Source organism: Theropithecus gelada, chromosome 10 (assembly GCF_003255815.1).
Source record: "Theropithecus gelada isolate Dixy chromosome 10, Tgel_1.0, whole genome shotgun sequence".
Classification (NCBI taxonomy): Eukaryota; Metazoa; Chordata; class Mammalia; order Primates; family Cercopithecidae; genus Theropithecus; species Theropithecus gelada.
The window spans coordinates 58,029,400-58,042,975 of NC_037678.1; the positions used below are offsets into that span (position 1 = coordinate 58,029,400).

The 13,576-nt window shown below is 53.8% G+C and overlaps 2 protein-coding genes across 7 annotated transcripts in view; one reads left to right on the forward strand and one right to left on the reverse strand.

The window, feature by feature from the left end:
- The window catches only part of ADA (adenosine deaminase), a 32,331-nt gene extending 21,902 nt beyond the window's left edge, over nt 1-10,429 (forward strand). Inside the window, exons 3-12 of one of the 2 annotated variants that reach the window (XM_025399312.1) lie at nt 520-642; nt 3,108-3,251; nt 4,013-4,128; nt 5,297-5,424; nt 6,574-6,645; nt 6,722-6,823; nt 6,999-7,063; nt 8,475-8,604; nt 9,228-9,330; nt 10,101-10,429. In XM_025399312.1, the coding sequence (XP_025255097.1) occupies nt 520-642; nt 3,108-3,251; nt 4,013-4,128; nt 5,297-5,424; nt 6,574-6,645; nt 6,722-6,823; nt 6,999-7,063; nt 8,475-8,604; nt 9,228-9,330; nt 10,101-10,114 (997 nt within the window). In that variant the 3' untranslated portion in view covers nt 10,115-10,429. The remainder of the gene's footprint in view (nt 1-519; nt 643-3,107; nt 3,252-4,012; nt 4,129-5,296; nt 5,425-6,573; nt 6,646-6,721; nt 6,824-6,998; nt 7,064-8,474; nt 8,605-9,227; nt 9,331-10,100) is intronic. The other variant, XM_025399313.1, reaches the window with a different exon arrangement.
- Nucleotides 10,430-10,900: 471 nt separating this feature from the next.
- The window catches only part of PKIG (cAMP-dependent protein kinase inhibitor gamma), a 91,173-nt gene continuing 88,497 nt past the window's right edge, over nt 10,901-13,576 (reverse strand). For all 5 annotated transcript variants that reach the window (XM_025399316.1, XM_025399315.1, XM_025399317.1 and 2 more), the window contains one exon: nt 10,901-11,653. In XM_025399316.1, the coding sequence (XP_025255101.1) occupies nt 11,574-11,653 (80 nt within the window). In that variant the 3' untranslated portion in view covers nt 10,901-11,573. The remainder of the gene's footprint in view (nt 11,654-13,576) is intronic.

The following is a 13,576-nucleotide window of genomic DNA, read 5'->3' on the forward strand; positions in this document are numbered from 1 at the left end:
CCCATTGTGCTGGGCCAGGCAAGCCTCTGATGTGCCAGATGGAGGTCAGAGGAGCAAAGTCCTGATGCCTGCCCCTACCCTGGGAATTGTGACGCTGCAGTGACCCTGATAACCCCTGAATGGGCATAGGACCACCTGGCCGTGCCAGCTCCTGGGGCTGAGGAGAAAGTCATGAGCTTGCCCTGGCACTTTCCTTGTCTCCAAGCATCAGTCAACCAAGGATATGGAGGGCGTGTGTGCACGTGTGCACACATACACACGCACACACAACTTCAACCTGTTTATCCCCCTTGAGATTTGCTGACTTGTGCACTGGGAGTAAAAGGTGCTGGGAAAATTCTGGTCCTGGTTCTCAGTTTCCCTGTCTGTCTAGTGGGAGCAGCTGGACTGAGAGATGCCCATGTCTCCTGCTGTGGTCCTGCAAGGAGGCCGGTGCTCCTGAGTCTGCTCCACCCTGGCCCATCAGGCCTGCCTGGATCCTGCCCCAGGTTGGTCCACCACTCACTGTTTTGTTTCCAGGAGGAGAGGGATCGCCCTCCCAGCTAACACAGCAGAGGGGCTGCTGAACGTCATTGGCATGGACAAGCCGCTCACCCTGCCGGACTTCCTGGCCAAGTTTGACTACTACATGCCTGCTATTGCGTGAGTTGCCCCCAACCCGCAGGTCCTGGGGCAGCATTGATCCCTACAACTAGGACCGGGCCTGTCCCTCAGCCTGTGGGGGCCAGAGAAGGTGCTCTGAAACCACAGCTGTCTTTCTCACCATTGTGTACACTTAGTGAGTCTCTCCAGTGCCTTTAGGCCTCGGTTTTTCCTTCTGAGATGTGGGTGTGATGGACTGAAATTGCTTCAACTTCTACAGAGAAATGGCAGAATATGGAAGCTAAGAACACAGGGTCAGAGGCAGTGCAGGGCTTGAACCCGGGCCATCTATCTCCTAGTTCAGGGCTTCGTGTCATGAGGGGAGGGGAGGCCTGAATGTAGGGTGGGGGCAGGGAGATGTGGGGAAGATTCTCTCGAAGGCTTTTTTTCGCCCTCCTGTCTTGAGTCGCTGGGGAATAGCGCTAGGTACTGAAAAGGCCCAGAAGGGGTATGGGTGAGTGCTAGAGAGAAATTTCAATGACTTATTTATTTATTTATGTATTTGTTTATTTATTTATTGAGACAGAGTCTCACTCTGTTGCCCAGGCTGAAGTGCAGTGGTGCGATCTCAGCTCACTGCAACCTCCACTTCCCAGTTTAAGGGATTCTCCTGCTTTAGCCTCCCAAGTAGCTGAGTTCACAGGCACCCACCATCACACCCAGCTAATTGTTTTATACTTTTAGTAGAGATGGGATTTTACTATGTTTGCCAGGCTGGTCTCGAACTCCTGAACTCAGGTGATCTGCTCGCCTCAGCCTCCCCAAGTGCTGGGATTACAGGCGTGAGCCACCGCACCCAGCCTCCATCCTCATCCTCGAGATGCAAGAACTTCCAGTGACCCCTTCTCCTGAGAGTGGCCTGATCTCCCCTGGGCAGGGCACTTTCTTCCCACACTGGGCTCTCCCAGCACTTGTGTGCCTTCCCTCACACATTCTAGTAACCGCTTCATTTTCACTCCTCATGGCGGGAACTTCCAACTAAGCACAGTCCACCGTTATGTGATCAACACAGTGGCCCTGGCAGGCCAATTTGTGCCTTGCTTCTGGAACAAACATACAGTGATGACAATGAAAATGTTTTGAGCGTGTGTCTGCTCTGCTCCAAGCGCTGGCCCGGGTGGGGTTTATGAAGTTCGACTCATTTGTCCCCACAACAACTCCTTGTTGTCAGAGGGTGACTCACCGGGGGTCACATAGCAGATAAGTGTGGACACAAGGATCCAAGTCCGTGACGATATCCCAGGAGTCTCTCACATCCAGGCGTCCCTCTGGACTTGTCCAGCTGTGTCCTTTTCTCTTATTTCTCTTCCCTGCCAGCCTTACCTTCATCACTGACAAATATTGGGCTACTCTGTCCTAGGCATGGTCCTCAGCTGAGAGGTCACAGCCATCACAAGACAGAGGGGTCCTTGCCACATGGAGACTGCATTCTAATAGGGGATACAGCCAACTGGCTGATAAACCGTATGGCACACAATGTTGAGTGGTGATAAGGACCTGGGAGAAAAAGAAAGCCCCAGAGAATGGTGGAGGGGCCGTTTTAAGATAAGGCAGTCTGGGCCAGGTGCAGTGGCTCATGCCTGTAACCCCAGCACTTTGGGAGACTAAGGTGGGTGGATCATGAGGTCAGGAGATTGAGACCATCCTGGCTAACACGGTGAAACCCCATCTCTACTAAAAATACAAAAAATTAAACGGGCATGGTGGCGGGCGCCTGTAATCCCAGCTACTCGGGAGGCTGAGGCAGAAGAATCACTTGAACCTGGGAGGCAGAGGCTGCAGTGAGCTGAGATGGCACCACTGGACTCCAGCCTGGGTGACAGAGCAAGATTCCATCTCAAAAAAAAGAAAAGAAAAGAAAAGAAAAAGATAAGGCGGTCAGGGAAGGCCTCTCTGAGGAGGTGAAGCTTGAGCTGGCTCTAAACCAGGAGAGTGGGAGAGACGCAGTGTAGGACACTATCGGGGAAGCGGAAGAGCAGGACTGTGTCTTCTCTGGTGGCCTCAGGGAATGAGGGAGAAGGAAGATGTTGGGGAGCCTGGCAAGACCTGGAGGATGTAGGCCTTGTGGATGGGACCTGGGAGTTGTGATGTCATTCTCCGTGGCAGAAAGCTATTGGGGCTTTGAGGGGAGAAGCGATATGCTTTGATTTACCTTTTTAAACCCCAGCTGCTGGGTGGAGAACAGGATGACAGGGGCAAGCGTGGAGACAGGGAGGCCAGTTAGAGATGGCGTGATTCAAGCCAGGATGGAGGAGGGAGAACTGGCATGCAGTTCCAAAGTAGAGCTGATAGGACTTGCACAGTGTCTAGGATCTTATCCAGTGAATGCCCAGAGCTTGGGTCTGGGGGATGAGAATGGGGCCAGAAGCGGGTTTAATCTGCCAAGGGTTGGGGATGTCATTTGCTCCTGGAGCTCCCAAGGGACTTGGGGAAGTTTGATCCCAACCCCTTTCTTCCCTTCCCAGGGGCTGCCGGGAGGCTATCAAAAGGATCGCCTATGAGTTTATAGAGATGAAGGCCAAAGAGGGCGTGGTGTACGTGGAGGTGCGGTACAGTCCGCACCTGTTTGCCAATTCCAAAGTGGAGCCAATCCCCTGGAACCAGGCTGAGTGAGTGATGGGCCTGGAAGGGGCGGTGCTGTGGGTGTGGCTGGGAGGCTCAGCTCTGAGACTGGAGGGGTGAACTGCTGGGAATTCCTGACCCAAGCAAGACTTTGCTCTTGCCCCTAAGCTGGTCCATGGCCTCAGAAAGATGGGTTTAACTCTGTCACAAGAGACGTGGTTCCCATCCTCACCTTGCAGTTATGTTCTTACCTTGGGCACAAGTGTTTGGCTGTGTCTTGCTCTGACCACAGGCCTGCTGTCCAGGAATGTTAACCTGCTTAGCCAGCCAGGATTTCTGAGGGGTCTCCCTTGTCACTGACGCAGATCAGATCTCTAAAGGTCCTGCTCTAACTTCATAACTGAAGTGAGCCTGGCCATTTCTAGCCCCCTGCCTGGGCCCCCATGGATCTCTAAGTGGTGTCACAAAACTATCCTGCCCCATTTTCTGAGCCATGACTCTGATACATATAGAATGTGGACATCATGGCAGGTCCCAGCTGAGCAATGCTGGCCATCTAGGGGTGGAGAGGGCCGTGTAACACCACACACCTCCCACTAAGACCTAGGAGCACCCAGCTGCTTTAAGAGCCAGAAGGGACATGCTAGGGCCTGGGGGCATCTCTGCCAGTCTTTCCTTTGAGGCAGTGGGTCAATGGGGGAGGAGGGTCCTCCCCAAAGCCTCGTCTTCCTCCTCTGTCCCAGTCCCAGAGCTGCCCTTTAGGCCTTCCCTTTGCCTCAGGCCCATCCCTACTCCTCTCCTCACACAGAGGGGACCTCACCCCAGACGAGGTGGTGGCCCTAGTGGCCCAGGGCCTGCAGGAGGGGGAGCGAGACTTCGGGGTCAAGGCCCGGTCCATCCTGTGCTGCATGCGCCACCAGCCCAGTGAGTAGGATCACCGCCCTGCCCAGGGCCACCTGTCTCACCCCCTTGAGCCCACTGGCAGGAACTTGGGGCTTCCTGAAACAACTGTAGACCTCCTAGGCGGGCTCAGAACTTCCTGGAGATGTTCTCCCCAGGGACGCCATGCCTTTGTAGCCACCCTGCAGGAAGCTCAACACCAAATAGGAACTTAACTATTGAAAAAAAAAATCTAGGCTAGATTCTGATCAGCCCATGGTCCCCCCTTGAGACCCCCTAGACCAGGCCCCATCCTGTCTAGGCCACAGAACCCATGAATAGGCCTGATTTCCAGGATTTCTGAGGGGTCTTCCTTGTCACTGATACTGATCAGATCTCTAGAGTTTGTGCCTCGTGGTGAACAGCCTCACTGTGTGACCTTGGGCAGGTCACACCACCTCTCTGGTTGTGCACCAAGACACCTCAGTTGTGCAGTGTCACAAAGAGATGATCACACTTACTTCATTCCTCTACCCTCAGGATTAGTGAGAACCAAAGAGCTAGCTGCATGCATTTCCTCTAACGCTTGCAGCAGCCTGTAAAGCAGAACTACCGTTGCTTTTTCCCATTTGACACATGAGGAAACTGAGGTGGAGTGAGGTGCAGCCTCTTGCAAGGCACGAACCCTGGATTTTCCTCCAGGGACATCCAAAGCCTGTGTTCATTCATTCTTTCTTAAACACTTCATAATAACTTTGTTGGTTAACAGTACATAATACATTAGCAATATACTTCGCAATACTAGTGTGAATTCTATTTTAGATGACATGTTAAACGGTCCTCCATTTCCTCATCTGCACATGGGAGTAAGCCTACCATGAGTGTTGTTGGAAACACCAGGTGAGAGAATGGTCCGTGTCATTTACTGAGCTCAGGCCCTGTCCTTGGTGCTTTACACACATGGCCTCAGCAAAGCCTGGCCACCCCTGTGCAACAGCGGCAGTGTTCTTTCTGCAAAGGGCAGAAACTGAGGCCCTGAGCCGAGCAGTTTTCCGCAGGCCATGTGGTTAGGACATGGCAGTTAGGATTTGAAGACACTGAGCCCTGTTTTCTGCTGGTCTCCCATGGCGGGGGTTTGGATGGGACAGCAGGCAGGCTGGGAGGTCTCTCCATGGTGCTGGTGACAGAGCCTGGGTGGGCATCTCGCCCACAGACTGGTCCCCCGAGGTGGTGGAGCTGTGTAAGAAGTACCAGCAGCAGACCGTGGTGGCCATTGACCTGGCTGGAGATGAGACCATCCCAGGAAGCAGCCTCTTTCCTGGACATGTCGAGGCCTACCAGGTGGGTCTTATGGGAAGGAATGGAGAGGCTGGCCCTGGGTGAGCTTGTCTCCCACCCATAGTTGGGAGAAATCACAAGAATCGGAGAGCATGGAAGTGTGTCTTTGTTGAGTCTTAAGGCTTGGAACTGGAATCCCCCTGGGCCAGGTGTGGTGGTTCATGCCTGTAATCCCAGCACTTTGGGAGGCTGAGGCAGGAGGACTGCTTGAGCCCAGGAGTTTGAGACCAGCCAGGGCAACATAGTGAGACCCCATCTCTGCAAATACAAAAAATGAGTCAGGCGTCAGGCATGGTGCTGCACGCCTGTAGTCCCAGCTACTTGGGAGGCTGGGCTGGGAGAATTGCTTGAGTCCAGGAAGTCGAAGCAGCAGTGAGCTGGGATCACGCCATTGTACCCCAGCCTGGGTGAGAGGGAGACCCTGTCTCAAAAAAAAAAAAAAAGAGAAGAAAGAAAGAAAGAGAGAGAGAGAGGAAGGGAGGGAGGGAGGGAGGGAGGGAAGGAGGAAGAGAGGAAGGCAGGAAGGAAGGAAGGAAGGAAGGAAGGAAGGGAAGGAGAGAGGGAGGGAGGGAGGGAGGAAGGGAGAAAGAAAAGCCTCCATTTGGTGTTGGGAGTCCTATGTTGAGCCTGCTTCTGACTGTGATTTGCTGTGTGAACCTGGGCAAGACTGTGTCTTCTCTGGGCCTCTGTTTCTTCTATTGGGGTGACTGAGTTGGAGCCGACATCTCAAAAGTCGCTTCCAGCCTGATGATGAATGGGCTTCCTGTGGAGGGGCAGCATGGTGGGGAAGAGTCAGGGCTCTGGAGTCCCACTGCCCGGGCTCAGAGCTTGGTTCCACACTTCCTGTCTGACCTTGGTCACATGACTCGACTCTCCTGAGCTTCAGTCCCTCATTGTAAAATGGGTGGGATAATCGTTGTGAAATTAGATAATGTAAACAAGTCACTTCATATACTACCTGATACATGGTAACTGGCTAATGAGTGACAGCCACCACTTAGATAAGGACTTGGGGGGTAAAAGACCAGGTTTCCCCATGCTGTTGAAGCAGGCGGCCTGACTGGGATGGTTCAAGCTCCACAGCGTGGTCAAGGCAGGGCCTGCCGGGGCCCTCTCCCTAGGGCGCCCATGACCTGGCTCTCCCCCTTCTAGGAGGCTGTGAAGAGCGGCATTCACCGTACCGTCCACGCTGGGGAGGTGGGCTCGGCCGAAGTAGTAAAAGAGGTGAGGGCCTGGGCTGGCCATGGGGTCCCTCCTTCCTGCCTCCTCCCGTACTTGGCTCCATTGTGCTTCTCTACAGGCTGTGGATATACTCAAGACAGAGCGGCTGGGACACGGCTACCACACCCTGGAAGACCAGGCCCTTTATGACAGGCTGCGGCAGGAAAACATGCACTTCGAGGTGAGCGGGCCAGGGAGTTGGGAGGAACCATCCCCGGCTGTCCCCACTTCCTGTATAGAGAGGCAGAAAGCAGGGCAGGTCCCAGGAACTTGAGGGGTGGCCCCAGGCCCAGACACGGGGGAGGGATCAGCATGGCCTGCGGCCATCCCTGCCAGCCACACACCTGCTCTTCCAGATCTGCCCCTGGTCCAGCTACCTCACTGGTGCCTGGAAGCCGGACACGGAGCATGCAGTCGTTCGGTGAGCTCTGTTCCCCTGGGCCTGTTCAATTTTGTTCCAGGAAGGCCAAAGAGGGAAGAAACTGCAGGGACTGGGCATCAGCCCACGCCGGGTCTCTTAGATATGAAATCTCTTTGACACCCTGGGAAGCAGGCATTGCTGTCCTCATCTGACAAACGAGGAATCTGAGGCCCAGATGTGCTGTGGCTTGGCTGGGACTACCCAGCTGCTAACCAGCAGAGCTGGGGCCCTACAGCTCATTCAGCTGGAGCAGAATGCTCCGATACTCTGAGGGAAGCTTCCATACCTTCCAATTCTCCCAACTCTGCCTCCTGGGCATCGCGTAGGAAGCAGGAGTCCCTCTGGCCAGTATGTTCTCTGTTCCTGGCACCTGGCCCTTGGGATCCCTGGGCAGTCCCGAGAGCCAGCTTGAAGCTTTCCACTGGAGGGTCTGTTCCACCCTACCTGGCTCCCATCCTGGAGTCTAACCAGGGCCAAGACCCTTCTTCCGTCCTGTCGCCAAGCCCTTGGAGCAATATCAGGCCTTAGGAAAAAGCTGCCTTCCCCAGGACAAGGACAGCAAGAACTCAGGGTGACCATGGTCAGGCCAGCACTTATCTGCCAGGCATATGAGAAGGGGAGGGGCTTGGGCTCTGATGTTCTGATGACAAGGGAGTCTTGAGGCTTGCCTTAGGGACATGTGGCACCTGTGGTGGTTCTTGGAGGCACGTGGGTATACGTGATCCAGGAGTCATCTGCACAGATATGGTGGCTGAAGGAGAAGCAGTGGCCCCAGGAGGTGGTGGAGCAAGAGGGCCTAGGATAGAACCCAGTGGGACAATGGTATTTAAGGGACCAGCAAAAGAGACAAGTAGGAGGAAAGTCAAAAGTGTGGTGTCAAATCCAGGGAAAAGGTTTGAACAAACAGCCAACAGTGTGAAATTCTGCTATACAAGTCAATTATGGTCGGAGCTAGGAAAGATCCATTAGATACAAGATGGTGGTCAGGGATCGTGCTAAGAACAGCTTTCATGGTATGTTGGAATAGCCAGCTCCCAGTGGGACTGAGGAACAAGCAGGGTAGGGTGCAGAGGGGAAGGCTAGAGAGGGTGGCAGCTGGAGGGGGATGTTACTTTCTTGGCTTCCACCCCCGCCCTGCCACCGGCTGCCACTCTGCCTGGTTCTCATGTCTGGCCTCTCTGCTGCCTTTGCCCAGCTCTGGTCTGCAGGATGGGTTGGAGTCTGGAGTTTCTGGTTACCTAGACTTGAACAAGTCACCTCAGTTCTGAATTTATTTCCCCCTCTGCACAAGGATCAGATCTTTCAGATCTGTTTGAGGCTGCTTTGAGGATCAAAAGCGGGTGAATGTCAATGTGTTCTATTTACGTACGAGTAAAAGGAGGCTCGTTCTCTCCTCCTCCCCCTTCTGCAGGCTCAAAAATGACCAGGCTAACTACTCACTCAACACAGATGACCCGCTCGTCTTCAAGTCCACCCTGGACACTGATTACCAGATGACCAAACGGGACATGGGCTTTACTGAAGAGGAGTTTAAGAGGCTGGTGAGTGGGTGTGAGCCATACTGGCCTTGACTCGGGTTTGGGAGTATGATATCTACAGGTCCGGTCTGGGGCCTCGAACCTTTGGAGAGAGGGAGCGAGTTTGCCTCAACAGTCCAAGACAAGCCCAACCTAGACACTTTCCACAGAGAAGACTCTTTGTGTTGACGACCTGACCTAGGACCAGGTTTTTGATCCTTTGCTTGGGTTGAGTGCCTTTAAAGAATCCAGTGAAAGCTATCAGCCCTCTCCCCAGAAAGGTGTGTGCAGCTATGAAGTCTCGTGCGCTCTCTTCAGGTTGTTCTTAAATCCCAAGCTGAGTAAGTCCGTTCCTGCAGGTGTCTGCGGGGTGTCTCTGGCCCCCTACATGCTACCCTGTCTCTCAAAGTTTTCTCCAACTTCCTTCTCACAGCCCTTTATCATGTAATGACACATTAAGAACACAAGCTCATGGTCTCTGCTCTGGCACTTGCTGCCGTGTGACAGTGGACAAACAGTGGACAAATCCCTCCCCCTCTAAGCGTATCTGCCCATGTTCAGTGAAGAGGATGGACTATCACTACATTGCTAAGAGCTGCCTTCTTTGTTCCCTGGTTCCATGTCGTCTGCCATTCTGGCCTTTCCAGAACATCAATGCGGCCAAATCTAGTTTCCTCCCAGAAAATGAGAAGAGGGAGCTTCTCGACCTGCTCTATAAAGCCTATGGGATGCCACCTTCGGCCTCTGCAGGTAGGTTCCTGTCTGGGTTTCTGGGCGGTTGCCCCGTCCTGGCTCCAGCCTAGCTTTCTGCGGGACTTCTAGCAAGATGCCCTTCCATTCTTGGGCAGCACCAAGAATGTGTGATGACTCCCTGGTTCCTGGGCCCTGGCTGGGAGCAGCGTCTCATTAGGTTGGCTTGTTTTCTTTTTTTTTTTTTTTTTTTTTTTTTGAGACGGAGTCTGGCTCTGTCGCCCGGGCTGGAGTGCAGTGGCCGGATCTCAGCTCACTGCAAGCTCCGCCCCCCGGGTTTACGCCATTCTCCTGCCTCAGCCTCCCGAGTAGCTGGGACTACAGGCGCCCGCCGCCTCGCCCGGCTAATTTTTTGTATTTTTTAGTAGAGACGGGGTTTCACCGTGTTCGCCAGGATGGTCTCGATCTCCTGACCTCGTGATCCGCCCGTCTCGGCCTCCCAAAGTGCTGGGATTACAGGCTTGAGCCACCGCGCCCGGCCAGGTTGGCTTGTTTTCTACATAACTTCTTGAGAGGCTGTTCTAAGGGGAGACTTTCTGAAGTCCAGTCCCAAAGGTCTGGGCAGTTTGGGACATCTCCATGGCTGCCCAAAGCCAAGGGCAGGGAGTGAGGCCCAGGCCTGTTCTGCTCCTTTCTATGTGGTCTTGGCAAGGCATCTTCTTGACATCATAGGAAGGAGTTCCTTTCTGGTTCTGGTGTTCTATGATTTTTACAACATCCTGGGTACTACAAGTTGCCTGATCTTTCTGCTTCTCTGAACCAACGAGCAGGGCAGCACCTCTGAGGACACCACCCCTCCAAGCCTTTGCCCTGTGGAGTCACCCCAATTCTGTGGCGCTGAGCAACATTTTTACATTTATTCCTTCCAAGAAGACCATGATCTCAATCGTCAGTTACTGATGCTTCTGAAGCCTGTGTGTCCATTTCTGCACACACGTATACCTCGGCATGGCCGTATCACTTTTCTGATTATGTGTCCTGGTCAGGGACCAGCGCCCTTGCACATGGGCATGGTTGAATCTGAAACCCTCCTTCTGTGGCAACTTGTACTGAAAATCTGGTGCTCAATAAAGAAGCCCATGGCTGGTGGCATGCAGCAGGTGGCATGTAATTGGGTGGGCCGATATGGGCAGGGTGAACATGGAGGGAGCCGGGTCAGCCTACTCAGCAGCAGGGCCTGAGTCCAGGGGCGGCTGTGAATGCTAGGCCAGAGATCCCAATGCTATGGGCCAAGAGGGGTCCAGAGACTGTCCTCCTTCCAGAAGAAATAAGGCTTCTCTGGTTGTCTGCTCAAACATTCCCTGAACTCTCAGCCCCCTCCTAATTCTAGGTTTTAAGGAGTAAACCTTCCTTTTGGGTTCCTGAAGCTGGTGGCTGGAGTGAGAGCGGATGAGATGGAAGAGGGCTCATCAGACACTGGCCTTGGAGGGTGCTGGCCTCTGCAGAATGCCAGCATCTTCTCAGAACCGTATGCTCTGGGAGCCTGGGGCAAGTCTGGCTAATTGTGGACTTGGGGAAAATAAGGCCCAACCCGTTTTTGCTGCGTTAAGGAGAAATAATCTTAAGCCAGTCACACAAATCATCAGCATTTATTTCCTGGGTCCTAGGTGTCACTTATCCTGGTGGAAAGGGTAGAGGTGGTCAGATCATTTTGAGCCAAAATCCCTTCCCTAAAAATGGATCTGTGGAGCTCCATGAGGGAACCTCAGAGTGCACAATGAGAGTTTAGCTAAAATGGCTTAAAAAATGTGAATTGATTGTCAGCTCTCTCCGTCTCTGCTGAAAAAACGTTTAAAATTTTTAAAAAGTTTAAAAGTGTTTTCTAAAAAAGGGACACGCAGGTCTTGACCCAGACGATTGGGCTGGAGAGGAGGTGTTGGTGTTGGGACAGGGATCCTGCTCGGGCTGCTCGCAAGAGGAGCGTTCCTGCGTGGGCTGCTCACTGTAGGGCAGGGCCCCGCCCAAGTGCCGGCGCCAGCTCAATAAATAACATCTTGTGGTTACAGTGTCTTGAAAGTGTACCTGGGCACGGTGAGAAGGTGGTGGGAATGTGGAGCCTGTGGGTGTGGGCAGAGGGCTTTCCCGGAGTGGAGGCCACAGAGGCCTCTGGGGAGCCTTCTCAGTCTGGCCTGGTTTATCTGGGACATGGGGCTCAGAGAAGAGGCTGCTGGGCCAGTGCCAGGGTTCCCCCTCTGGGAGGGGACAGAAGGTCTCTCGTCCAGCCTTCTTGGACAAGGTCAGACTCAAGATGAGGTGGTCCCATCGCTGCTCTGGGGCTGGTTGCCAGCTTCCTTGTCTGGGGCGCTTCCCTCCACCTGTCCTTCTGGAGAGGAGAGAAAGAGGTTTTTCTTGGGCACATATACTTACAAAGCAAAGCACAGAAGGAGGTGTGAAAGGGCCCAGCCAAACTGATAGCAGTGGGTATGCCCTGGGGAGCAAGACAAACTGGACTGAGGTGGTGGCCAACGGGACTTCAGCCTGGTCTGTAATATCTTTTTACATGGAAATGCACATGGTGTTAGTATAATTAAGAGTCAATTAAGGGCCATTATGGATGGGTGCTTAAAGCATCAAGTGAAGGGCTCTTGAAGGTCGTTTTATTTGTGCAGGTTCCCCAGAGGGAGAGGCCAGATGTTAAGTCCCCAGTGTGTCACAGGTGCTCAGCAAACGGCAGCTGTATTTTTTTTTTTGGGGGGGGGGGGATGGAGTCTTGTTCTGTCGCCCAGGCTGGAGTGCAATGGCACAATCTCAGCTCACTGCAACCCCCACCTCCCAGGTTCAAGCAGTTTTCCTGCCTCAGCCGCCCAAGTAGCTAGGATTACAGGCGCCCACCACCATGTCCGGCTAATTTTTGTATTTTTAGTAGAGACAGGGTTTCACCATGTTGGCCAGGCTGGTCTCAAACTCCTGACCTCAGGGGATCCGCCTGCCTCGGCCTCCCAAAGTGCTGGGATTATAGGTGTGAGCCACCGTGCCCGGCCAATGTTCTTCTAAGACAGTAAAAAGCACTGCACCAGGCCAACTCAGGGAGTGCCAGGGTGCGGCCTGCATCAGGGCCTGTGGGCGCCAACTATGCAGCATGGGGTGTGTGTGGTGCCTCCTCCTCACCTCCATCCTGCCAGACATCTCGGTGGGGTGAGGGGCAGCAGCAGGCTCACAGAGATGGAGCACCTCACCCAGGGAGTCAGGATACAAGCCAGGTCTCCTCCCTTTCAGCTTCCCTTGAGCCCCCCTGTGCAAGGTGGGACAGGCAGCCCCAGCCACCAACTGGACCAGCAGTGCAGGGTGAGGGGGGTGCCAGACTCACGCCCAGGCCCCAGTCTCCATGCCTTCCTCCTCAGGCTGCATGATAAACAGGTGTCTTTTCATAAGGTGCCTCACGTGGGGCCTGGCATGTGGGCAGAGCTCAATAGGTGGTACATTCTTAAACCCCAGTGACACTGTGCAATGTCACTATGTGCCCTACAAGCTCACTGAGGGCCTGAGTTCAAATCCAGCCCAACCAGACCACACCTTTTTATCCTTCAGGCTAAGCCCTTCACAGAACCAGGAGAACCACCACCCTATAGCAAGCTCCAGGGTCTGCAGATGGACGGGCACTTTCTTGTGCAATGCACACAGTAACATGGAGGTGTAACTAGGGTCATGATATGCACGAGAAAACCGAGGCCCAGTGAGGTGAGCTGATTTGCCTGGATCAAGGGTGGAGAGCCCTGCCTGCCACCAAGGCTAGTACCCCTTCTACCAAATTTAACCCCTTCCAATAAGCAGCATTCCTGAAGGTTTATAGAGGCCTGACATCAGCACTGCCTCATGTGCCCCTGCAGCAAGCTAGGAAGTGGGTGGTAGCTTGGGACCCTGTCCCGAGCAAGCTGCCTAGAAAGCCTAATCTTATTCCCAGCGGGGCGGTGCCTGGAACTCTGTACTCCCCCTGCCTTGGGGAGTCTGCTGGACGGGGCCTGGCCCACAGCCCTGCCTGTGGAAACAGAACTGCTCACTGTGGGCTTCCTGGAAGGTTCCTTGGCCAGTCACTCTTGCCTGGACACCACCATGAGTGTTTCGTTTCTTTCAGTGAGCACTGTTCTTTCCACAGGTCCCTTTTTTAAATGTCAGTCACCCTGGCAGGTGAATATCATGTAGCTAGAGGACCCACACTTTAGGGAATCTGAGTCAGGGAAAACAGGTGTTAGGAGGGCCTGGGAACATGGGCCAGCAGCTACAACTGCTGAGGGAGAGAGAGACAGAA